Genomic DNA, 24,458 nt, shown 5'->3' on the forward strand with positions numbered 1-24,458 from the left:
ATTTCCATACTGCAGATGTTGGTCATTAGCTCTGCCGAACTTCCTAAGCCTTCGAAGGAAGCAGAGGCGTTGGTGTGTTTTCTTTGCCCAGCCTGCGCAGGGCTGTGAATGCAGCTCAATCTATTGCAACAATCAGCCTCCCCGCCAATAATTCAATCAACACTTCTCATTGCCTTCGTAAAGCAGCCAACATAATCAACACCACTTACAACAGTCATCCACCCTTCTCCCTCTCCTTTCCAGCAGAAGATATGAAAGCTTGAATGCATGTGTCACCAGATTCTGAAGCAGTTTCTGCCCCACTCTTATCAGACTACTGAACAGACCTCTCATAAACCAAGGGTGTAGTCCCAATCCTACCTCACTACGGCCTTTCGCGAGAGGTCCATTCAGTAGTAGGTGAGTGATATAAGCTGTAGGGAGTTAATGAGTAAGTGGGGAGAACAATAGAATGAAGTAAATGTAGCACGAGTATAATTGAGCGGCATGGTGGCGCAGCGGTAGAGTTGCTGCCTTACAGCACTCGAGAGCCGGGTTCGATCACGACTACAGGTGCTGTCTTTATGGAGTTTGTACTTTCTTCCCGTGACTGCGTGGGTTTTCTCCAAGATCTTGTTTCCTCCCACATTCCAAAGACATACAGGAGTAGGTTAATTAGCTTGGTATAAGTGTAAATTGTCCCTAGTGTGTGTAGGATAGCGTTAGTGTATGGAGAATCACTGGTCGGCACGGACTCGGTGGGCCGAAGGGCCTGTTTCCGCGCTGTATCTCTAAATAAAACTAAATCAATCAACATTTATACTAAACATAGAAAATAGGTGCGGAAGGAGGCCATTTGGCCCTTCGAGCCAGCACCGCCATTCATTGTGATCATGGCTGATCATCCACAATCAGTGCCTGCCCCAAGACCTCTATCTCGCTTTTAAATTCATCCAGTGAATTGGCCTCCACTGCCTTCCGTGGGAGAGAATTCACAACTCTGGGTAAAGATGGACACAAAATGGTGAAGTAACTCAGCAAGTCAGGCAGCATCTCTGGAGAAAAGGAATAGGCGACGTTTCTGGTCGAGACCCTTCTTCAGACGGAGAGTCAATATATATGTTTATATATATGTTTATATAAATTTACATTTCTACTTTTCCAGTCTGAAAGGTCCTGACCTGAAATATCACCAGTCTATTCCCTCCACAAATGCTTGGCCTGTCCTGCTGAGTTCCTACAGCACTTTGTGCTTTGTGTACGATCAGCATAATGGGAAGGCAAGTACTTAGTGGGCTGAAGGCCTGTTTCCAAACTGTTTCACTTTACGACTGCTATGAAAATAACGAGTGATTTCAGGAACAAATTCAAGGATTATCAAATAAAGAACACATTTGTTGGAATAAAGAACTTTTGATATATGCAAACATTTAGAACTGAATGAACACACAAGTTCTAAGAGTTGTGGAACTGTGGGATGTGCATATTAGCAGGAATTAGAATTAGAATTTAGGCACAATGACAAAGTCAAGATGTTCAAACACTGGGGTCCAATATAGACAAGTAGACCAAAATTAATTGGTTCCGAATAAAAATTGCATTTCAAGCTTTTTAAAGATTTACATAACGCAAAGAAAACATTATGTGAAACTCAAAAAGTACTTGATTTTTAATTAAATTTATAAATCCTAAATGAGATTCCAATCCAATCCATTTACAAAAGATATCCATTAAAAAAAGGTGCCCAGGAATATATGCAATACTCCAAATTTAATCTCAAAACAAAAACTATGCCAAGGACTAGTAAAACAGTTTTGGTTATAAATTATCCTCCCCATTACATTCACCCATTAACACTGCATTACATCTAAAGCATTTTCAAGCTTGATTAACAAATATTGCTTTCAAACATAATGTTTCAAAAGTTTCTTAAAATAAATTTATAAATCATATTCCTCAACACTGTGCTAAAATGCCAGCAAGCTATACATTTGCAACTTTCCATTCCCAATTTTTGCACTTCTTCTTACCTCACTGGCAGAAACAGTTCCTGGTTCAGACCCTACAGCACGCAACTTCTAACAAGAAAATAAAAATGACATGTTTTGTATAAATTGGAATCCAACAGAAAATGCATTAAGACTTCAACTGAAAGATGATAAATCCCAATTTTAAAATAAATTAATATATACTGGATTATTGCAGAGATAATCATAAGCTACTTTAATTCATAAGAGTTATAAAATAAAACTTTTGCACAATGCAATAGTCAATGAAATAAATTAATTTTAAAAAGCCACACTGGAGCAAGGGAATTTACCAGTGAGTACAACAGATCCACTTGTGGACTTTGTCTAAGTAGGAAATAATGCATGGAAGTTACAAATGTAATTAGTTAGTGGAAATTATTTCCTGAAATGTCAGAATAAGCATAACATTCAAGTCATGAGGCAACAAAAATATTACACAAAATCTTGTTGAAACAGGAAAACTTTGAAACTCAGTAAAAAATTGTCACAATTTTGGCACTGAAAGATTATACAATCATTGGCTTACCACTATAATAGTTGCACACTGCTGTTTACAAACTGCTTACGGTCAATAAACTGTGACTATACTTAATCTAATTGACTGTGAAAACCTCCTTGGAATTGCATGTCCAGGAAAATGGAACAATGCAGAACAATACAAAGCTATCCTAAAACTGAAGAGGGTTAGAAAAAGGATTTCAACAGGAAATAAATATCCACCAAGGATCTTTAGGGAACATTTTGAAACCGCAACTGATCAATGCTTGAAATGATGCAATTTCACAAAATAATGTGAGACCAAATACTACCAAGGACTGCGGGCACAATTAACATGATAAAGTATGGCAAGGACAGCTTTGTCCATACAAGGTAAGTACAGCTCAGAAATCATTTGCACTTGCTCCTTCCAGGAGATTCTAGTTTGGCTTAAAAATTCCTTTACCGAACATGAAGTTTAATCTTATTCTCTCCCATCTGCAACGACTAAATGTGACATCAATCCTCGCTGCAAGAGTCAGCGAGGATTTCATGCTTTCCTCAAGTGAAGGATGCGACATGGCCAAGTTTACAAAATCCAACAAGGCAACCTTCATGAAAATGTTTCATTCACTCAAGGCAAACCTGGTGCACAATGACTAAAAATGAAACTTGTACCAGTCGCAATGCTTTCATCATGGTAATCCTGCGTACCATCTGTAACTAACTTGCCACATCAAGTCAAAGGTTAGTTATAGTCAAAGTGCTATCTACTAACAACTTGGTTCTTTCTTTAGCCTTGAATCCTTGCTTTCATAATGTCTCTCATTGCTGTAAGGAAGCAACTCTACCGCTGCGCCACTGTGCCACCCTGTTTGAATTCTGTTATCCAGCATGGGTTAACCATCACTACCATAATCTCACTTAGCTGGACAAATTCATGGTCAGCTCTTGTTCAAGGCCTTCCCAACCTTATCTCACCACATTTAATAAGTCACAAGTCCCACTCTAGAAAGGCTTTAACATTCACCTTACCCATAGATTTAGCAGGTGACAACATTTTCAAAGTTATAATGTTTGTAAGAACATCCGACATTCAAAAATTTAAAAAAGGTATTCACAATTCATACTACGGAAAGAATACAAAAAATAAATTAAAAATACTAAATATCATAAAACACACAAATTAATTAAACAAGAAGCAAAAGACTGCAGATGCAAGAAACTTGAAATTAAAAAAAGGCCGACTGACATGAGATTATAGTTTCAGCTGAAAGGTGAAGACATGTTAATCAGTGATATCGTTAAAAGAAATAAATTAAGAACAAAGGGAGAGGAAAATGACTGGTTGAGAGAAAGAAACACTATTTCCTGACAAAAGATTGAAGAGGAAACTATTATTTTTCAAAAAGATCACGAGAGGCAGAAATGCCAAAGACCTGAAACCAGAAAACCATTTAACCTGTGTAGAAAAGATATGTCAAAAAATTAGTAATGTAGGAAAGAGTAGATTATAGGAGATAATTCATCTTCTCATGCCTATTGCTATTTAACAAAACATTTGCTGACAACCCCATTAGCAATTTGCTGTCTGCAAGGTAGTTTCAAACTCCTATTTCCATATTTTACTTGAATTAACAGATCTCAGCTCCACTCCAGAAAAGCCTTGCTCTAATTTGTAATCTACAACCAACGGAAATAATTTCTCTCTCAGCTACCTTATCAGATCCTCTTAAAACCTGATCAGTGAACAAAATAATTCTCTGACCCTCCATTCGAGGAAGCAGAGCCCTGGTTTCATAATGTGTAAGAAGGAACTGCAGTTGCTGGTTTACACCCAAGATAAACACAAAATGCTGGAGTAATTCGGTGGGACAGGCAGCATCTCTAAACCTGAAACATCATCCATTCCTTCTCTCCAGAGATGCTGCCTATCCCAGAGTTACTCCAGCATACCGTGCCTATACCCGTTTTCATAATCTCTCCACACAAATAACCTTTGGTCTACTCTGGTTAATTTTCTCCAAGATTAATGTATTTTTTCTTAAACTACGGCGAACTTAATTACTCACAGTAGTAGGCTGTATGATTAACTAAGGGTTGTGAAGTTGTGCATCACTTCTACTTCCTCATATTCTATTTTAGATACAAGGCTTATATGTCATCCCCATGCTATTTTTTATATTTTAACTATATTTTAATTATAGTCACCCAGAATTGTTTGGATCTCTGCCGTTACAGCCTTTGACTGCAAAGGAAGCACTCTGCTCTATGCTTTTAAGACGAAAGTAGATATTACATCTTTATCAAAATTCATTCCCAACGATAGGTCAATCTACTCTGTGATGCTGTTCAATTTAGATATTTAACTTTGATTATGGCCATGTATGGCTAGTAAAAAGTTTCAACCTCGAACTACTTGCTCATCATACCATTCTGTCTTCTCTGTGCAGCCACTTTCTTAACCAGTTTAATAATTGTATTCAGCTTTAGCTATTAATCTAAAGCTTTAATGCTTTAGCTAATAATAATGCTTTCTACAAGTTCATACAAAGTTAATCCATAAACATCCCTTTTTTTCAAAAAAACGAAATTAGATTTGCAAGGCAAAAACCTTTACATATCTGAGTTGGCTCGCTCATTAAACTTTAAAAGTTTAAATCCTTGACAATGGATTAGACCAATTAATTTTCCAAAAATAAGCTTTCATATTAGGTAGTTCAAATTTAACATTTATCCAACAATTGTCCTACGTTTTTGTCTTGCTTTTTGAATAGGGTCATCAGTTTTCTAGAATCAACAATTTCAGAAAAATCTTAAATGAAATACACACTTTGGTGACTAGTTTTTTAGGATCTCATGATGCAAGCCATCTAGGCCAGTGGCCTAATCAGCCTTTAAACCTGAATACCAATTCTCTAGTGATCATATTTAATTCCTCCCCAATGTAATTCAGTATTAATGGGATTGGTGATAGTATCTTCTACAATAAAGATTGATCCTTTATTCCCTTAACAATTTCCCCAGCCTCATTCTCTAAAAGGACAATGTTCATTTGGACTTCTCTTTTGTATACTTAAAGAAACTTTTCTTGTCCATTTTTATATCCCTCGCCAGTTTGTCTTCTATATATTTTCTTTCTCAATACCATTTATTTCCTTTCTTTGCTGTATTCTGAATTTATCACTATCTTTAGATCTATTTCTTTTGCCTCCCTTTCTTGATTTCTCTTTCAATTTCTTTAATTTTCTGCCATGATTGGTTGATCTCTCCCTGACAATCTATCTGCTTTACTGATTCATTTTTGGGTTGAATTACCACTCCTTTCCTGCTAATCTATTGGACCAGACCACTTTAACTAACCTTATCCCCAAATCCACTGCAATTTCCTTTACTCAAGTTAAACATGGTCATTTCTGACCTCCAAATACAACATTCTCCCATACTCTGATGCTAAGAATCTATTACTGTCAAAGACAGAACAAAATAAGCTTTATGAAATTATCCTACAATGGTTAAGAACATTATACTCTGCACAATCTTTAAAAGCCTTATGCCATCTAATTCGCTGATTGCATCTGCAGTATCTTGCAGCAGCATTGTTATTCAGCCCACTTACGTAAGCATCTTTAACTTTCGAGCATAATTACACTGGCCCTTCTGCTGCTCGCATCAAAGATATTATCCCGAAAATGGTTTAATTGATTGACCCAAGTAATACAGATTTTAAAAAAAAGGTTACCTGGGAACTCAACTGAGTTTTAATCCAATTGAAATAATAGTTCAGATCACTTCCTTCCATCAATTCACGGCCCCAAGCAGCCAGCTTTGCTATAATTCTTGCTGCCTGTAGATATAAAGAACAAAATTTCACTAACCATATTTGGAATCTCTGCAAATTGTATACTATTTAGGAATTGAAATAGATTAAAATAAATGAAGAGTACAAAAATGTCAGTATCAACATTTGCACAGAAAAAAAGATAAATGGACTTGTCCATTTACACTAATAATTGTTTTTGTTCAGATAGGCTGATAATAACCCCTATTGTAATTATATGGATACATTTCAATCAACACAGCACTACAAATAGCAGGAAGAAATCTGAAAGCACTCTAAATTAAAATATTCACACAGAATGAACATTTGTCTCAAAGCAACATTGCCTTAATTCATTTTCTTGAACTAGATGAGGAAGTTGATCAGAAATGATAAATGCAATATTTCAAGAAAATGTAAAATGATTTCTCTTTCAAAGTTCTTTCTAACCAACACTCCAACCTTATTTTAAGCTTGGCACCTTTTGGATATTCAGAAATGAGTTAACTCCAACTTTCGACACAAACGAAAGGTCCAGTGGATATATTCTGAGACCAACACAAGCAAATGATTTTACATTTGATGTGAACAAATGTAATTTTAAGATGTCCTACATTACAAAGCTACAATCTTGCAAACAAAAATAAATCTGAGAAATAATAAATGAAAGAAGAAATTGCACACAAATTCACAATACAAAAACGTTTAAACAAAAGCAAATGAAGAAAAATAAAAGCCTTCTCGAATGCATGGAAAAACCAGTCATTCCTCAAAAAACAATTCAACTATTTAAGAACGTGAACCATCTTCCAACTACATAGCAGTTTGCTTTTATGCTTTTGTTTGGAAAATAAATAGCTTAAGCTCTAACTTTTCTAACATTGGACACCATATTGAAAATGTATTTGTTATACAGGCCAACACTGCAATGGTTTAAAAGAAGCCACATATTAGAAACACAATTGATGTATAAACTTGACATTGAAACAGTGCCATCTTTCACATCAGGTTTCAAGTGAAAAGATTGGAAGGAAAAAAAAGAGAGAAGTGCAGTTGACCAAGTGCAATCACCACCCTGGAAATGCCTTCCAGGCACTCGCCATCCTTTGTGACTTTGCTCCTCTCACCTTAAAGCGATGCCCTCCCATTCTGGGATAAAATATTCTGACCGTCTACCCTATCCATGTGTTGAATGTTCAATGAAAATTGGGATCTTGCAAAAAGTTCATCTGGCACAACACATGGAGCTAAATAGCTCAATCTATGCAAATACCCCGTGACAAAAGATCAACAAGCAAGTTCTAAAACCTTTATATGGCGACTCTTTGCATACCTTGGGTATGCAAAACAAAGAATTTCACCGTGACTTGTCACGTGACAATAAATTATTAATTCATATCATTTTGGGAACAACTTTTCCTCAGCAGTTATAGTAGAACTCTTCTTACTCACCATATGAACAGTAAATAGATCCTGTCGATTCAACATTGGTAAGAAGTATGGCCAAGCGGTGTTCTTAGTTTTTTTGGCATAATCAAAGAAAATGTTGACTCTTTGGTGGTTTTCCTGTTTAAAGTGAACACCATACCATCAATGTCATGAACAGTTAGTTTTAAAGCCAAGATGAATATATTTGATAGTCAGATTTATTACATTTTGAATATATTCAATGTTTTCTGTTGAATCCATTGAATTGATAGAAAGATAATCACATATAACACAGCTGAAAAAGTTAGTTTGCTATATATATATATTTTACAAATTCCTTGTGTAAGTTGCTATGAAACTTCACCATGGCAGCTGAACTCATTTTCTCTCCCATAGGTAAATATCAAATATGTAAACCAACAAGGCATTTCCAAACTCACCCCAGTACGGCAAGTTTTAAAGTAAAGTTGAAAAGAGTTCAGATCAGTTTCGGTCATCCTGCTATAGAAAAGATGCCATTATGCTGGATAGAGAACAGAGAAGATACACGAGGATATTGCCAGGACCCGAGCTATAGGGAGAGGTTGAGCAGGCAAGGAGTTTATTCTTGGAACGAATGAAGCTGAGTGGTGATTTTATAGAGGTATACAAAACAATGAAGGGAATAAACAGGGGGGTAAATGTGCAGAATTCTTTACACAGAGTAGGAAAATGAAACAAACAGAGGATATACGTTTAAGGTGAGCGGGTAAAGATTTAATAGAAACTTGCTGGGCAACTGGGTGGTGGGTATATGGAATGAGCTGCCAAAGGAGGTAGTTGGACCAGCTTAGATGGGGCTCTATGTATACTCTACGACTAATGTATACTGTATGACTAATGATAATAATTTACTTTACCCACAGAACAATGGACAAGATAATTAAATTCATTTGGCAAAACAGCAGTTTAAAAAAATTCAAAATAGCAGTGAGAGAGAAGCGTTATGTAGCAAATGGAGCAGCCAAATCTAGTGGATGGAACAGCTTGTGATGAGCAGGGGATCATAAGAGGGCTGTTAGGTTTGGCAGCATTCATTTTAATGCATGGGTCCTTGCAGGTAAAACAAGTGAGCTGAGAGCATGGGATTATGACAATGTCGTAATCACGGCGAAATGTGGTTAAGAGCAGGAACATGCTCCTGGGTGTACTGCTTTTAGGCACGACATGGTTGTACCAAAAGGGGAGGAGGTGTATGCTAATCCATGAGACCATTATGGTAGTACTCTGGCATGATATCCTCAGTTCAGTTTATTGATACATGTACCGAAGTACAGTGAAAACCTTTTTGTTTCGTGCTAACCCGTCAGCAAAAACACAATACATGATTACTGTCGATCCATTTACATTGCATAGATACATGATAAGGGAATAACGTTTAGTGCAAGGTAAAGCCTGCAAAGTCCGATCAAGGATAGTCCGAGGTTCATCAAAGAGGTAGATAGTAGTTCAGCACTGCTCTCTGGTTGTGGTAGGATGATTCAGTTGCCTGATAACAGTTGGGAAGAAATTGTCCCCGAATCTGGTGGTTGTGCGTTTTCACACTTCTAAACCTTTTGCCTGATGGGAGAGGGGAAAAGAGGAAGTGACCAGGGTGTGACTCGTCCTTAATTAAGCTGCTGGCCTTGCCGATGCAGCACGAGGTATAAATGGAGTAAATAGAAGGGAGGTTGGTTTTTGTGATGGTCTGGGTTGCGTCCACAATTTGCTGCAATTTCTTGCAGTCTTGGATGGAGCTGTTCCCAAACGAAGCTGGCTTTCTATAGCTGCTTTCTATGGTGCATCCGTAGAAGTTGGTGAGAGTTGTAGGGGATATGCCAAACCTCCTGGATGAATACGTCAGGCCGAAGAGCCTGTATCTTTGCTATATGACTCTAAACTCTATATTTTTTTTATTTTTTTAAAAATATTATTTTTATTGCTTTTTCAAATAGCATACAAAAACATTTAACATAACATAAAATAACATTACAAGGCACATCAACACCAAGGTCACTTTTAGGCACCTAAAGGCACTTTAAATATAAAGGAAGTAAGGCACGTTTCTGTAGCTTATATATATACTGCTCCCACCTTTAATAACCTAACCAGCCAATAATCACAATGAAAATAAAGACAGTCAGCAGTTCACTACAAGGCCTCAGTAAAATCTTTCCACTCCAGAAATTTCATAAAATGGGCGAAAGTAGAGGTAATCATAAATAGATAAATATAGTTTACAATTAAACTCCACCATAAGCATGGCACAGAAACATCTTACACTGGTGAAAAATAAAAGATGAATTTCAAAAAAGTTGAGGTAAAAATTATAGTAGTTGATTAATCATTTCATTTTAGAAACAAATTAATTCTGTGATCTGGCCAACTATATGGATAGGTGGACATAGTCCCATTTCAGAAATTATGAAATACAATTTAAGAATGCAGGCATTTATTCCGAATATGCCATCCAATAACCTTCCTGAATTAAAGCTGAAGATCTTAAGTGAGATCACAGAATTTAAAAAGTTTCCAAAGTGAACTGGTTTTAACAATTTTACCAAATGTTGTATCTCTTTTTACATTCAATGCAAATGCTCATCGCTTACATTGACATTCAAGTTCATAAGTGAGAATGCCTCAGAACCAAAGACATGATTTGAAATAGATTCAATTTATGCAAAACAATTATCCTGCAATTGTATACGTACCTGCAACATGTCATCAATCATTGTCAGGATGTACTGCACAGTTTGCTCCTTGGAAATGTGGGTCATTAAATTTAAAAAGGTTTTGGCACACTAAAAAATAAAAAAGTCTTTTAAAGCATAAAGTACAAAAGAGTTTCAAAAATGAAATTGAAATAGTACATTTGCAAACGTTTTAAAATATATAATGCATAAATAATGACAGCATACCATCCAAAACACTTGCCCTAATGACTTTAACAGGTAATGTTATAAACCAACTCAGTTCTGATCATGTTGTTTTCCCCTAAATATTGATACAGAGAGACACACAGAGCGACTAAAATCAATTGAAGAAACAAAAATCAAATACTGATCAGATATATCCCAGGACATTGTGGGAAGCTAGACACCAAATTGTCAGTGCCCTGGCTGAGATTTACGAGTCGCCATTGAAACAGGTGAGGTGCCGGAAGATTGGAGGGTGGCAAATGTTGTGCCTCTATTCAAGAAGGGCTGCAGGGAAAAGGCTGGGGCCTAACATCTGTGGTTGGAAAGTTACTAGAGAGTATTCTGACGGATCAGATGTGCATGCACTTAGATGATTAACGGCTGATTAGCGATAGCATGGTTTTGTATGTGGAAGGTCACGAATTTGAGTTTTCTTGAAGATTGATGAGGGCAGAGCTGTAGATGTTGCATACATGCAAGTCATTCGACAAGGTTCCTCATGGTAGATTGCTCAGGAAGGTTAGAGTGCAAGGGATCCAAGGGGAGATAGCTGAAGGGATAGAAAATTGGCTTTATGAAAGGAAGCAGAGAGTGATGGTGGAAGGTTGTGTTTTGGGCTGGAAGCCTGTGACTAGTGGTGTGCCTCAGAGTTTGGTGCAGGTGTTCCATTGCTGTTTGTCATCTATATCAATGATTTGGATGAGAACATACATGGCATGATTGGCAAGTTTGCAGATGACACTAAAGTGGGTGTTTTTGTAGATAGTGAAGATGGTTCTCAAAAATTGCAGTAGGATTTTGATTAATTGGGCAGGCGGGCGGAGGAATGGCTGATGAAATTTAATACTGAGAAATAAAAGGTTCCTAAGTTGAGAATCTTACGTATTGAGCCAAAAAGAGAGATTTTCTAACCTAGCTTTACAATTCTCTGACAACTACAATATAAAAAACAATTCATACGTTCATATGTTCTAGGAGCAGAATACGGCCATTCAGCCCATCAAGTCTGCTCTGCCATTCAATCATGGCTGATTGATCTTTCCCTCTCAACTCCATTCTCCTCCCCTTTGCCCCAAGATCCCTGACATTTAGTTGCATTTGGGGAAGTCTAACGAGGGCAGGACCTACACAGTAAATCAAAAGGCTTCACAAAGGGAATAACTCACATAGGGATAGCAATTGAAGATATTGGAGAATGGGAAGAAACCAAAGGTCGAGAGCTCTCTTTACAAATCTGGTGTACTAATCAAGGTACAGTTAGCGATACACTGGCCTCAATGCTGATAGCAATAAGTTTCTCCCCATAACCTCATCTCCGTTCTAAATGTTTCCTCATCTCCGTTCTAAATGGCCTACCCCTTATTCTTAAACTATGGCCCCTGGTTCTGGACTCTCCCAACATCAGAAACACGTTTCCTGCCTCTAGCGTGTCCAATCCCTTAATAATCTTATATGTTTCAATAAGATCCCCTCTCTTCTTTCTAAATTCCAGTGTATACAAGCCCAGTCGCTCCAGTCTTTCAACATACGACAGTCCCGCCATTCTGAGAATTAACCTCGTGAACCTACGCTGCACTCCCTCAATAGCAAGAATGTCCTTCCTCAAATTTGGAGACCAAAACTGCACACAGTACTCCCAGTGTGGTCTCACTAGGGCCCTGTACAACTGCAGAAGGACCTCTTTGCTTCTATACTCAATTCCTCTTGTCATGAAGGCCAACATGCCATTAGCTTTCTTCACTGTCTGCTGTACCTGCATGCTTACTTTCAGTGACTGATGAACAAGGACACCTAGATCTCTTTGTACTTCCCCTTTTCCTAACTTGACACCATTCAGATAATAATCTGCCTTCCTGTTCCCACCACCAAAGTGGATAACCTCACATTTATCCACATTAAACTGCATCTGCCATGCATCCACCCACTCACACAACCTGTCCAAGTCACCCTGCATCCTCATAGCATCCTCCTCACACTTCACACTGCCACCCAGCTTTGTGTCATCTGCAAATTTGCTAATGTTACTTTAAATCCCTTCATCTAAGTCATTAATGTATATTATAAATAGCTGCGGTCCCAGCACCGAGCCTTGCAGAACCCCACTAGTCACTGCCTGCCATTCTGAAAGGGACCTATTAATCCCTACTCTTTGTTTCCCGTCTGCCAACCAATTTTCTATCCATGTCAGTACCCTACCCCCAATGCCATGTGCTCAAATTTTGCCCACTAATCTCCTAGGTAGGACCTTATCAAAGGCTTTCTGAAAGTCCAGGTACACTACATCCACTGGCTCTCCCTTGTCCATTTTCCTAGCTACAATCCTCAAAAAAACCCAGAAGATTAGTCAAGCATGATTTCCCCTTCGTAAATCTATGCTGACTCGGAACAATCCTGTTACTGCTATCCAAATGTTCCGCAATTTCTTCTTTTATAATTGACTCCAGCATCTTCCCACCACTGATGTCAGGCTAGCTGGTCTATAATTTCCCATTTTCTCTCTCCCTCCTTTCTTAAAAAGTGGGATAACATTAGCTACCCTCTAATCCACGGGAACTGATCTTGAAGCTATAGAACATTGGAAAATGATCACCAATGCGTCCATGATTTCTAGAGTCACTTCCTTAAGTACCCTGGGATGCAGACCATCAGGCCCTGGGGATTTATCAGCCTTCAGTCCCATCAGTCTACCCAACACCATTTCCTGCCTAATGTGAATTTCCTTCAGTTCCTCCATCACCCGAGGACCTCTGTGCAGTAGTACATCTGGGAGATTGTTTGTGTCTTCCTTAGTGAAGACAGATCCAAAGTACTATCCTCCTTTATATTCTTGACTAGCTTACCTTCATACCTCATCTTTTCTCCCCATATTGCCTTTTTAGTTATCGTCTGTTGCTCTTTAAAAGAGTCCCAATCCTCTGGCTTCCCGCTCATCTTTGCTATGTTATACCTATTCTCTTTTATTTTTATTCTGTCCTTGACTTCCCTTGTCTGCCACAGTCGTCTCTTGCTCCCCTTAGAATTGTTCTTCCTCTTTGGAAAGAACTGATCCTGCACCTTCTGCATTATTCCCAGAAATACCTGCCATTGTTGTTCCACCGTCTTCCCTGCTAGGGTCTCTTTCCAGTCAACTCTGGCCAGCTCCTCTCTCATGCCTCCATAGTCCCCTTTGCTCAACTGCAATACTGACACTTCCGATTTTCCCTTCTCCCTCTCAAATTGTAGATTAAAACTTATCATATTATGATCACTACCTCCTAATGGCTTTTACATTCAGTTCCCTTATCAAATCCGGTTCATTACACAACACTAAATCCAGAATTGCCTTCTCCCTGGTAGGCTCCAGTACAAGCTGCTCTAAGAATCCATCTCGGAGGCACTCCACAAACTCCCTTTCTTTGGGTCTTTACCAAGCTGATTTTCCCAGTCTACCTGCATGTTGAAATCTCCCATAACCACTGTAGCATTACCTTTGTGACATGCCAATTTTAACTCTTGATTCAACTTGCACCCTATATCCAGGCTACTGTTTGGGGGCCGGTAGATAACTCCCATTAGGGTCTTTTCACCCTTACAATTCCTCAGTTCTGTCCATACCGATTCTACATCTCCTGATTCTATGTCACCCCTTGCAAGGGACTGAATATCATTCTTTACCAACAGAGCGACCCCACCCCCTCTGCCCACCTGTTTGTCATTTCGATAGGTCGTATAGCTCTGAATATTCAGCTCCCAGCCCTGGTCCTCTTGCAGCCATGTCCCATGTAATTCCCACAACATCATACTGGCCAATATCTAACTGAGCCTCAAGCTCATCCACTTTATTTTTTATACTTCGCGCATTCAAATACAACACTTTAACTTCGGTATTCACCTCCCCTCTCACACCGGTCACTATTGGCCCTGACCTTACTCTCTTATCCCTTCTCAAACTTTCCTTCCCATTAATTCGGGAGTCTTTTGCAACTTTTCCTGTAATTACTTCCCCTTTAACTCCATCTTTATATTCCCAATTTGTGAACCCCTCCCCCCCACTATTTAGTTTAAACCCACACGTGTAGCACTAGCAAACATGCTTGCTAGAACGTTGGTCCCCCTCCACTTAAGGTGTAACCCATCCCTTTTGTACAGGTCAACTCTACCCCAGAAGAGATCCCAATAGTCTATAAATCTAAATCCCTGCTCCCTGCACCAGCCCCTCAGCCATACATTCATATCCCCTATCTCCCTGTTCCTGCCCTCACCAGCACAAGGCACAGGAAGCAATCCAGAGATAACCACCCTAGAAGTCCTGCTTTTCAGTCTTCTTCCTAACTCCTTAAACTCGCAAAACAACTTTCTAGATGGCTTATTTCTATCAACAATATCACCACCTTTTGTAAATGGTCACCAGACGTAACACGCTCCCAAGATCATTTCCACTCAAATACCTTCCATTGTCACTAATTTAATTAAAAAGGCCTACTTTCTATTAATTTCAGATTTGCTTATTGCCCTGCTACTCTTTCAAACAGCAACATCCCACCCTCATTGGTGATTCAGGGCCTGTAGATTTGGTAGTACTGATGCTTATTAAATGCAGAAACAAAAAAGTAAAGCTGTCAACAAAACATCCTTTACTGAAGACAATGAGCACAACTAGCAGCAATGGCTGGTACAACAATATATTTAAAGTCTACTTATATTGTACATGCTGTTCTTAAAAGGCACACTATCATTTTTATTTCAATACAGAATAAAACTACAAAAAGACATCCCATCCATTAGCATGGACTTTTTTAAGACCGTGATAATTTCCAAGTTATAATAACAACGAGAAAATAAATGCACGGAGTGCAGATTTTACCTGATGGCCCTCATTATCCAGTATCCGCTGTTTATCTTCCAAACGAGCAGCTTCAAACTTTTTAATGAACTCACAATCTTCATTGGAAATCATCTGCCCCCTGAGAAGAGCACAATTATTGGCAGATATACATTGAAACGTTAATTGCTATGCTGAAAAGGATACTTAAGAGTTCAAATGTGAACAACATTTTTATATTTAGATTGATGGAAAAAGTAAATGAAAAAGTGATTGATACATGTTGATGGCTAGGATCTAGGTTTTCTAGTAGGATGGTGAGGAGGCAAAGTGCAGTGGGGAGGGGCAAGAGAGAGGACAAATAATGCTATTTCCAAGAAATTCTTGACATTTCCTACATCATCCTGAACAAATTTAGTTTTATCACATTAATGTGAAATTCAGTCAATGACTCATCAGTAGCCCAATGTTGTGGTATATTCCCCGCCACAAAGAAATAGATAACTCACAAAGCCAACTTGTGCTAGCTTGAACATCGCACAGAACCCCTACCCCGTTTCCTTTCGATACAGGGAAAATGCTATTATCATATCATATCATATCATATCATATATATACAGCGCGGAAACAGGCCTTTTCGGCCCACCAAGTCCACGCCGCCCAGCGATCCCCGTACATTAACACTATCCTACACCCACCAGGGACAATTTTTTTACATTTACCCAGTCAATTAACCTACATACCTGTACGTCTTTGGAGTGTTGGAGGAAACCGAAGATCTCGGAGAAAACCCTCGCAGGTCACGGGGAGAACGTACAAACTCCTTACAGTGTAGCACCCGTAGTCAGGATCGAACCCGAGTCTCCGGCGCTGCATTCGCTGTAAAGCAGCAACTCTACCGCTGCGCCACCGTGCCGCCAACAGATTCCAGCACTTGCCCACTGTAATTTTGGTTGCAGTTTGGCATTTAATTCGAAAGCAATATCCTTGCAAACACTGGCTGGCTCCAAATCATCACAATGATAATGTCAAATTGGTATTTGAAGCAGGAGAGGCTCGACCTTTCTCTTCCAACAGTGTAACATCCCCAAGTACACTTCCAAGATCCAGTGTCGAAAGATTCATCCTCAGAAGTTGAAACACTGCATTGTTTTTTTAATGAATCATCAATGATCATAAACTCATGCAGGTTATGTGTACAGCTTGGGACTACAAAGAATTTCTCACTACCAATTTTCATAAAATCGTTCAACAGAAAAGACCACCAAACAGAAGAAAATATAAACTTAAGGGGCGGCATAGTGGCACAGCAGTAGAGTCGCTGCTTTAGTGCCAGAGACCCGGGTTCGATCCTGACTACGGTTACTGTCTGTACGGAGTTTGTACGTTCTCCCCGTGACCTATGTGGGTTTTCTCCGGGTGTTCCAGTTTCCTCCCACATTCCAATGATGTACAGGTTTGGCTTAGTTGGCTTCAGTAAAATGGTAAATTGTCCCCAGTGTGTAGGATAATGTTAGTGTGTGGGGATCGTTGGTCCGCACTGTATCTCTAAGCTCTAAATGCTAACTGTGTAATAAAAATAATGAAATGCAGGAAACACTCAATAGGTTAAGCACTATTTGTGGAGAGAGAAAGAATTAATGTTTCAACTTGAAGATTCTGGCCGAAGATGATGCTTGACCTGCTGAGGTTTTTCAGTGTTTCCTGGTTTTCTTAACTTTCCAGCACCTGCATTTTCTTTCACTTTTTAGAAAAGAGTAATACCTGGCAGTGATATTTATTCAAACTATGCCATTCAAAAACAATGCAAAATCAAGGAAATGCAGTTCTTGTAGTTTTTGCAAATGAGATCCAAAAAAGAACAACCAAACAAATGCTAATGTCACATCAGCAATGTCTACATTACAAACATGTTTATATCAATGGTTCCAATTCTTGTGAGTCTTCTTCAAAATAACTACTAATGACTTTCTGTAACATGATAAAATTAGCACATTGCAGGAGATGTCGTTATGATTAATGGAAAACAATTTAACTTCTGAAGAGATGAACTCTTAATCAACCACCCAAATGGTTATAAAATAGTAATTGGAGAGCTGACTAAAATCCCCAAAAAGATAATCAAGGGAATATATCTGAGCTTTGTTATAAATGGTGATTGATGCCAACTGTCCACCATTGATTTGATTTAAGTGATGAGAACGAATTTTAAAATATGGCAAGAAAAGATGGCGAATGATACGACAGGACATTGTGATCACAATTAAATAAAGAATGTATCACAAAATGCTGGAGTAACTCAGCAGGTCAGGCAGCATCTAGGAGAGAGGGAATGGGTGACGTTTCGGGTCGAGACCCTTCTCCTAGATGCTGCCTGACCTGCTGAGTTACTCCAGCATTTTGTGATACCTTCGATTTGTACCAGCATCTGCAGTTATTTTCCTACATTAAATAAAGAATGCTCACTGTAGGTAAGATTGCCAGTTGACTTTATTTGCCCGAACTTCAGCAGCTTTTGCAGCAATTATATTTGTCGGAACTGCAGCATCCACGGCACCTCTGATATCCATCTTCTTCAGCTATCGATTTACCCAAGTTGCCTAAAGATAAAAAGATATTTGCTGAGACAGTATTAACAATCTTAACATCCAGCAGGGCATCCAGCCACCGTCTCTACTGTTTCTACCCTAAAACTTTTTAAAAGAAACATTACAAATGGTGAAAAATATCTCCTTTTCAAAATGTTCACACTTTGTCCTATTTGCGAGAAGCAGCACCATACATAATGCACGACTGGTGCTAGTGTAATTTACATCAAATATATTACAACAGCACATGATGCAAGGAAAAACCTTAACAATTCTTCATAAATATATAGGGTATGTATACTACATAATATAATACTTGTGTATCTATACATGGACAACTTGTACTAGTGTAAATTACATCAGATATATTATAACAGCAAATGACGCAAGGAAATACTGTAACAATTCTTCATAAAGTCATAGTGCTTTAATTTACTAAGATATATGACTACACCTCAGCAGAATGCTCTTTTTTTACATTCAGTTGTTAAAAATGTTTCTATTTCTCTAGCATAGATAACAGGTTGGCTAGATGGCAGAAGGCAAAGTGTGGCAATAAAGGGGGCTTTCTGCAGGGGTTGGTGTTGAGGCCACTACTCTTCACGTTGTATATTAAAGATTTGGATCAGATTTGTGGCCAGGTTTGCAGATGATACGAAAATCGGTGGAGGGGCAGGTAGTGTAGAGAAAGCAGGGACTCTGCAGAAGGACTTGGACAGGTTGGGAGAGTGGGCAGAGAAGTGGCAGAAGGAATTATAGTGTAGCAAAGTGTGGACTCATGCATTTTGGTAGCAGGAATAAAGGCATAGGCTATTTTCTAATTGGGGAGAGAATCAAGAAATCGGAGCTGCAAAGGGACTTGGGCATGCTGGTGCAGGATTCCCAAAATGTTAATTTGCAAGTCGAATCGGTAGTAAGGAAGGCAAACGCAATGCTGGCACTTATTTCAAGGCTAGAATACAAAAAGAGGGATGTAATGCTGATGCTCTAGAAGGCTCTGGTCAGGCTGAATTTGGAGTATTGCGAGGAATTTCGGGCATTGTATCTGAGGATGTACTGGCTCTAGCAAGGGTCCAGAGGAGGTTTGCAAGAATGATCCCAGGAATGAGTGGGTTAACATATGATGAGCATTTGACGGCACTAGGCCTGTACTCGCTGGAGTTTAGAAGGATGAGGGGGGACCTCATTGAAACGTACAGAATAGTGAAAGGCTTAGATAGTTGATATGGAGCGGATGTTTCCACTAGAAGGAGAGTCCAGGTCATAGCCTCAGAATTAAAGAAAGTTCCTTTAAGAAGTGATGCTGCCTATCCCACTGGGTTCCTCTAGCATATTGCATTTATTTTCACTTAACTCCATCAGTTCTTTCAGAATGATCAACAAGATGATAGTTGTAATCAGCAGTGCAATGAACTGCCTTGCACCCAAATTCCGCTCACCAATCCCCATTTTGGGTTTCACTAGGACTACAGAACGCCAAACTTAATTACAGTTAAATAGAACATAGAACGGTAATGATTCAATACTGCTTTTATTTTTACGTGCGAAGTGCAATTGCATAGTGAATTATTTTCTTATAAACAGTCCAGCAGATTATTGTCGTACCCAAGCACATCCCCAATTAGAGAATTGTAGGGAAATATAGTTTAGTTTTAGTTGACAGATGCAGCGTGGAAACGTCGACCAGCGATCCCGGCATACTAACGCTATCCTACACACACTAGGGACAATTTACAATTTTACCAAGCCAATTAGCCTACAAACCTGTACGTCTTTGGAGTGTGGAAGGAAACAGGAGCACCCAGGAAAACCCACGCAGGTCACGGGGAGAACATACAATTTCCATACAGAGAGCACATGTAGTCAGGATCGAACTCAGGCCTTTGGCGCTATAAGGTAGCATCTCTACCACTGCAGATGTGCCACCTGAAATTGTCCACTGATCTCACATACAAGAGACGCCATGTATTGACACCATTTTCAAAGTCCAGTCCACTCTCAAGGTATTATGAGCGCTGCTGCCTCCACGCAAGCCCCAGGATGTTGCAGGCCTACAGCCTTCATCTTCCCTTGGACAAGTGGATCCACCAGTGAACTGACAGTCCTCTCCTTGCCCATCCACCTTTGTTCCCCAGGGGCGCCTCCTGCAGCCGACCTTGAGGGCACAGTAGACTAAACCCCGGTTCCCTCTCCTCTCCCACAGGCCTTGCTCCTCACCGGTCGCGTCGGCTGGCTCCTTCCTCCCAGTCTCTGGCCTTCAGGGGACGAGTGGGGGCCAGTTCAGCGGGCTCCCTCTTCCAGGCCGTAGTCTGCTGGTTCCTACGAGCAGGCGCCGGCTAGACAGGCTCCCCCTTGAAGGACGTGGTCCACTGGATTCTTCGAGCAGGGGCTGGCACTTCAGGCTCACCCTCCTTAGCGGTCCACGAAGGGGCTGCTGCCCCTTCCAGGCTGCTGTCCGCCAGGTTCTCTGAGCAGAGTCCGGCTCAGAAGGCTCCCCCTTCCAGGCTGCTGTCCGACGGGTTCCATGTGCAGAGTCCGGCTCAGCAGGCTCCCCCTTCCAGGACACGGTCCACCGGGTTTTCCGAGCAGGAACCAGTTCAGCAGGCTCGCCAGGTCTTGTGCTCAGCCGTGGGGGACCAGCTCATCGTAGGCCGTAGTGCTACAGCACAGGAATGAGCTCTTCGGCCCACAATGTCCGTGCCGAACATGTTGCCAGGTCAAAATAATCTCCCCTGCCTCCGCATGATCTATATCCCTCATTTCCCCAGAGATCCATATGCCTATCAAAAAGCATCTCAGATTCCCCTATCCTGTACCTTTTCATGGAAGACAAGCTTTCATGGTGTCTAGTAGTTGTCAGTGTACTTAACTGGAATAGGTGGGTAATTCCACCACCCATATAGTGTGTTCCAGGCACCCACCACTCTTCATGTATAAAACCGTGCCCCACAATCTCCCCTGACCTAAAGCTAGGCCCTCTAGTTTTTGACATTTCCATCCTGGAAAAAAGGTTCAGTGTCTAAATTTATATATAACTAGACCAAGTGGACCCGTTGGGCCCATTCCTCGTAGAGGGGGAACAGGGAAGGGGAGAGGGTGTCACTGAGTGAGCCCTGGACCCAAAGCCTCTCCTGAATTGGTGTAGCACCCTCAACCCCCCTCCTCCCCACACTGACCCACTCCATCCCCCTTACCCCACCCCCACTTGTCCCTCCCCTGCCCCCATCCCCACTCCCCCAGCCCTGCCTCCACCCCCATTCCCCCCTCCATTCCTCTCTCCTCTCCCCTCACCCCTACCTCCATCCCCTCCCTGGGGGCAGGAGAGAGTGGGGGTGGGGGAGGAGAGTGCCAACCCCACTCTCCCCTCCTCCCCACCCCCACCCCACTCTCTCCTCCCCCACCCCCACTCTCTCCTGCCCCCCATTGTCCCCCTTCCCCCCACCCCCACTGCCCCCCTTCCCCCCCACCCCCTCCTTCCTGTAATAGGAACCGCACAAAATACTCGAGAAACCTATAAAGCTGCCGCATGACATTCTGACTCTTGTGGTCCTACAGTAACAAATGAATCAAGCATACCCTACACGCTCTTTAACATTCTATCAACTTGTGATGCCATTTTCAGAGAGATGTGGATCTTGACCCCAATATTCTTCTGCACATCAATACTAAGGGTTTTGCCATCAACCATATACCTTCCCCTTACAGTCAATCTCCAAAGTGCCACACTTCACAGTTGCTCCTACTAAACTCTATCTGCCACTTTTCTGCCCATTTCTATCGTTGATCTATATCCTACTGTATACTTCAACAGCCTTCCGCACTGTCCGCAACTCCAACAACCTTGGTGTCAGCTGCAAACTTACCAAGTCCCGATCTGAAACATCACCTTTCTCCAGAGATGCTGCCCGATTTGCTGTTACTCCAGAACTTTGTGCCTTTTTTGTAAGTTGGCATCTGCAGTTCCTTGTTCCTACATTTATATCCAAGTCATTGACATTTATCACAAATAACAGATGTGCCACCACAGATCCCCATGGACCTCCACAGGTCACAGACCTCCAGTCAGCCTAATGCCCTTCCACCACAACTCTGGATCACAAATATCTCTACATCCTGTCTTAAAGAAGCAAAGGGAGAGTTGGGGCAGGAGCTGCCAGGCGATGTGGAACTAGACGAGGAAGGAAATGAAGGCAGGTAGGGAGTGTGAGGGTGAAGGTAATGGTAGAGTCAGAGGCTGGAAGGTAATAAGTGGAGAAAACAAAGATTCTGAATCAGTTAAGCAAGGAAGGTGATATGGAACCTTATGTCCGAGCTGTTTATATGTAACCACAAATAACAAAGGCCCCAGCACAGATCCTATAGAGCTTCATTGGTCACAGATCTCCAGCCCAAATAACATTCTTCCTCCACAACCTTCTTTTCTATAAGCAAGCCAGATCTGCATCTAAACAACCAAGTCATCGCAGATCACATGCATCTTAACCTCCTGGATCCTCCTGGAGGTACTTCATCAAATGCCTTACTAAAATCTGGGTAGATAACATCCACTGCCCCCCACTTGTCGATCATCTTCATCACCTCCTCAAAAAAACGCCATCAGGTTTGGAAGACGTAATCTGTCACGGAAAAAGCCTTGCTGACTGTCCCTAATTACCCCATTCTCTTCCAAAGGTGAATAATTCCTATCTTGAAGAATCCTCTCCCATAGCTTCCCTGACATGAGGCTCACTGATGCAAGGTTCACTGGCCTACAATTTCCTGGATTTTCTCTAATTCCCTTATTAAACAAAGGAACAACATTGGCTACTCTCCAGTCCTCTGGCATTAGGCTTGTAAAGATCTTCATCAAGGCCCCTGCAATCTCCACTCCTGTTAGGCTCAACAACCTGGGATAGATCCCTTCAGGACCTTGGGATTTATCCACCATAATGCTTTACAAGAGTCCGAACACCTCCTCCTCAATCTCAAACTGACCTAACATATTTGAATTCCCTACATTAATCTCACTGTTTACCATGTTTTCTTCTTGGTTAAGTACTCATTGAGTACCTCGTCTACATCCTCTTACTCCAAACATTAATTCCCTCCTTTATCCTTGAGCAGTCCTACCTTCTCCCAAGTTACCCTCTTGCTTTTAATGTATGTAAAAAAAATCTTTGGATTTTCTTTAAACATACTCATCAATGACATTTCATGGCCCATTTGGCCCTACCAACCATTAGGCTGAGTTATTTCCTGCTTGCTTTATATTCCTCAAAGGCACTGTCTGATTTCATCTTTCTAAATTTTACGTACATTTTCTTTTTTCTTTTTAACAACTGCTCCCAATGTACACTCCCTAGTTCCTGCCTAATAATGCAATAATCTTCCTTACCCCAATTTAGTACTCCCCCCCCCCCCCCCCCCCCAAGATACAGAATTATCCTTATTCAGAAGTTATGAATCATAACTACCTTAAAACTTAAGCAGTTATGGTCAAAACTGGGATCAAAGCATGGAATTCCAGAGGTGAAACACCATTTATCATTAAGACTTCACTTGACAGTACAGTATTGGGATTAAGGTTCCAGGCAGAACTGAAGTTAACTAGAATCCAGGGGAATATCGAAGGTAGACACAAAATGCTGGAGTAACTCTGCAGGACAGGCAGCATATCTGGAGAGAAGGAATGGGTGACGTTTCGGGTCGAGATCCTTCCTCAGACTGAAGCGTCACCCATTCCTTCTCTCCAGAGATGCTGCCTGTCCCGCTGAGTTAACTCCAACATTTTGTGTTGTTCCGGTTCCAGGGGAATATCCATTGACTGGAACCAAGCCTCACACCAAGTTGTTACAGACCAGTCGCATTATTGCTGCAACTGTTTCTTAGAACAGTGCCTTCATCCCAGCCATGAGTGATGTTGCCTTCATTACAAATTAATGAACTTCTTAATGGCTTAATTCACTTAAATAACAGCTGCCCATCACACATCATATCAAAGATACTACTCCATTTCTCAGTAATACAACATGTAACTGTCATTATATATGCACATTTATGCACACAACCAGATTTGAATTTCTAACCCATCCTTTGGTTTTAATAAAGTACTTTCAACACAATGATCCACTTAATAAATAGAATTCAAAGCTATTGCCAAAGTTTGGAATTCTGGCAGAAATGTTGGCACAAACTGCTGGATTTTTGTTCACGAGTTGAGAATGATCTTTGGACTTCTGATACACAGAACACGCCAGACCTTTCCCTCCCCCAGTTATTGCAATTCCCCCAAATTATGTTTCTTTCCTAGCTCCTTGTGGAAAGGGAGTATCTCCCCTACCCCCATGGCAAAACAAAGTTGGACACTTCCCCTTTTACCACCAGGTAGAAATTGCAAATGTTCACTGAAAGTCGTGTTTT

The 24,458-nt window shown here is 40.6% G+C and overlaps 1 protein-coding gene across 2 annotated transcripts in view; it reads right to left on the reverse strand.

Moving 5' to 3' along the window:
- atp6v1h (ATPase H+ transporting V1 subunit H) overlaps nucleotides 1-24,458 on the reverse strand; it is a 57,731-nt gene that overhangs the window by 31,768 nt on the left and 1,505 nt on the right. Inside the window, exons 2-7 of one of the 2 annotated variants that reach the window (XM_078397385.1) lie at nucleotides 17,938-18,071; nucleotides 15,514-15,613; nucleotides 10,464-10,553; nucleotides 7,759-7,872; nucleotides 6,229-6,333; nucleotides 2,010-2,057 (exon numbers count right to left, since the gene is read on the reverse strand). In XM_078397385.1, coding sequence (XP_078253511.1) covers nucleotides 2,010-2,057; nucleotides 6,229-6,333; nucleotides 7,759-7,872; nucleotides 10,464-10,553; nucleotides 15,514-15,613; nucleotides 17,938-18,041 — 561 coding nt within the window. In that variant the 5' untranslated portion in view covers nucleotides 18,042-18,071. The remainder of the gene's footprint in view (nucleotides 1-2,009; nucleotides 2,058-6,228; nucleotides 6,334-7,758; nucleotides 7,873-10,463; nucleotides 10,554-15,513; nucleotides 15,614-17,937; nucleotides 18,072-24,458) is intronic. The other variant, XM_078397386.1, reaches the window with a different exon arrangement.

This window comes from Rhinoraja longicauda, chromosome 4, assembly GCF_053455715.1.
Source record: "Rhinoraja longicauda isolate Sanriku21f chromosome 4, sRhiLon1.1, whole genome shotgun sequence".
NCBI classification, from domain to species: domain Eukaryota; kingdom Metazoa; phylum Chordata; class Chondrichthyes; order Rajiformes; family Arhynchobatidae; genus Rhinoraja; species Rhinoraja longicauda.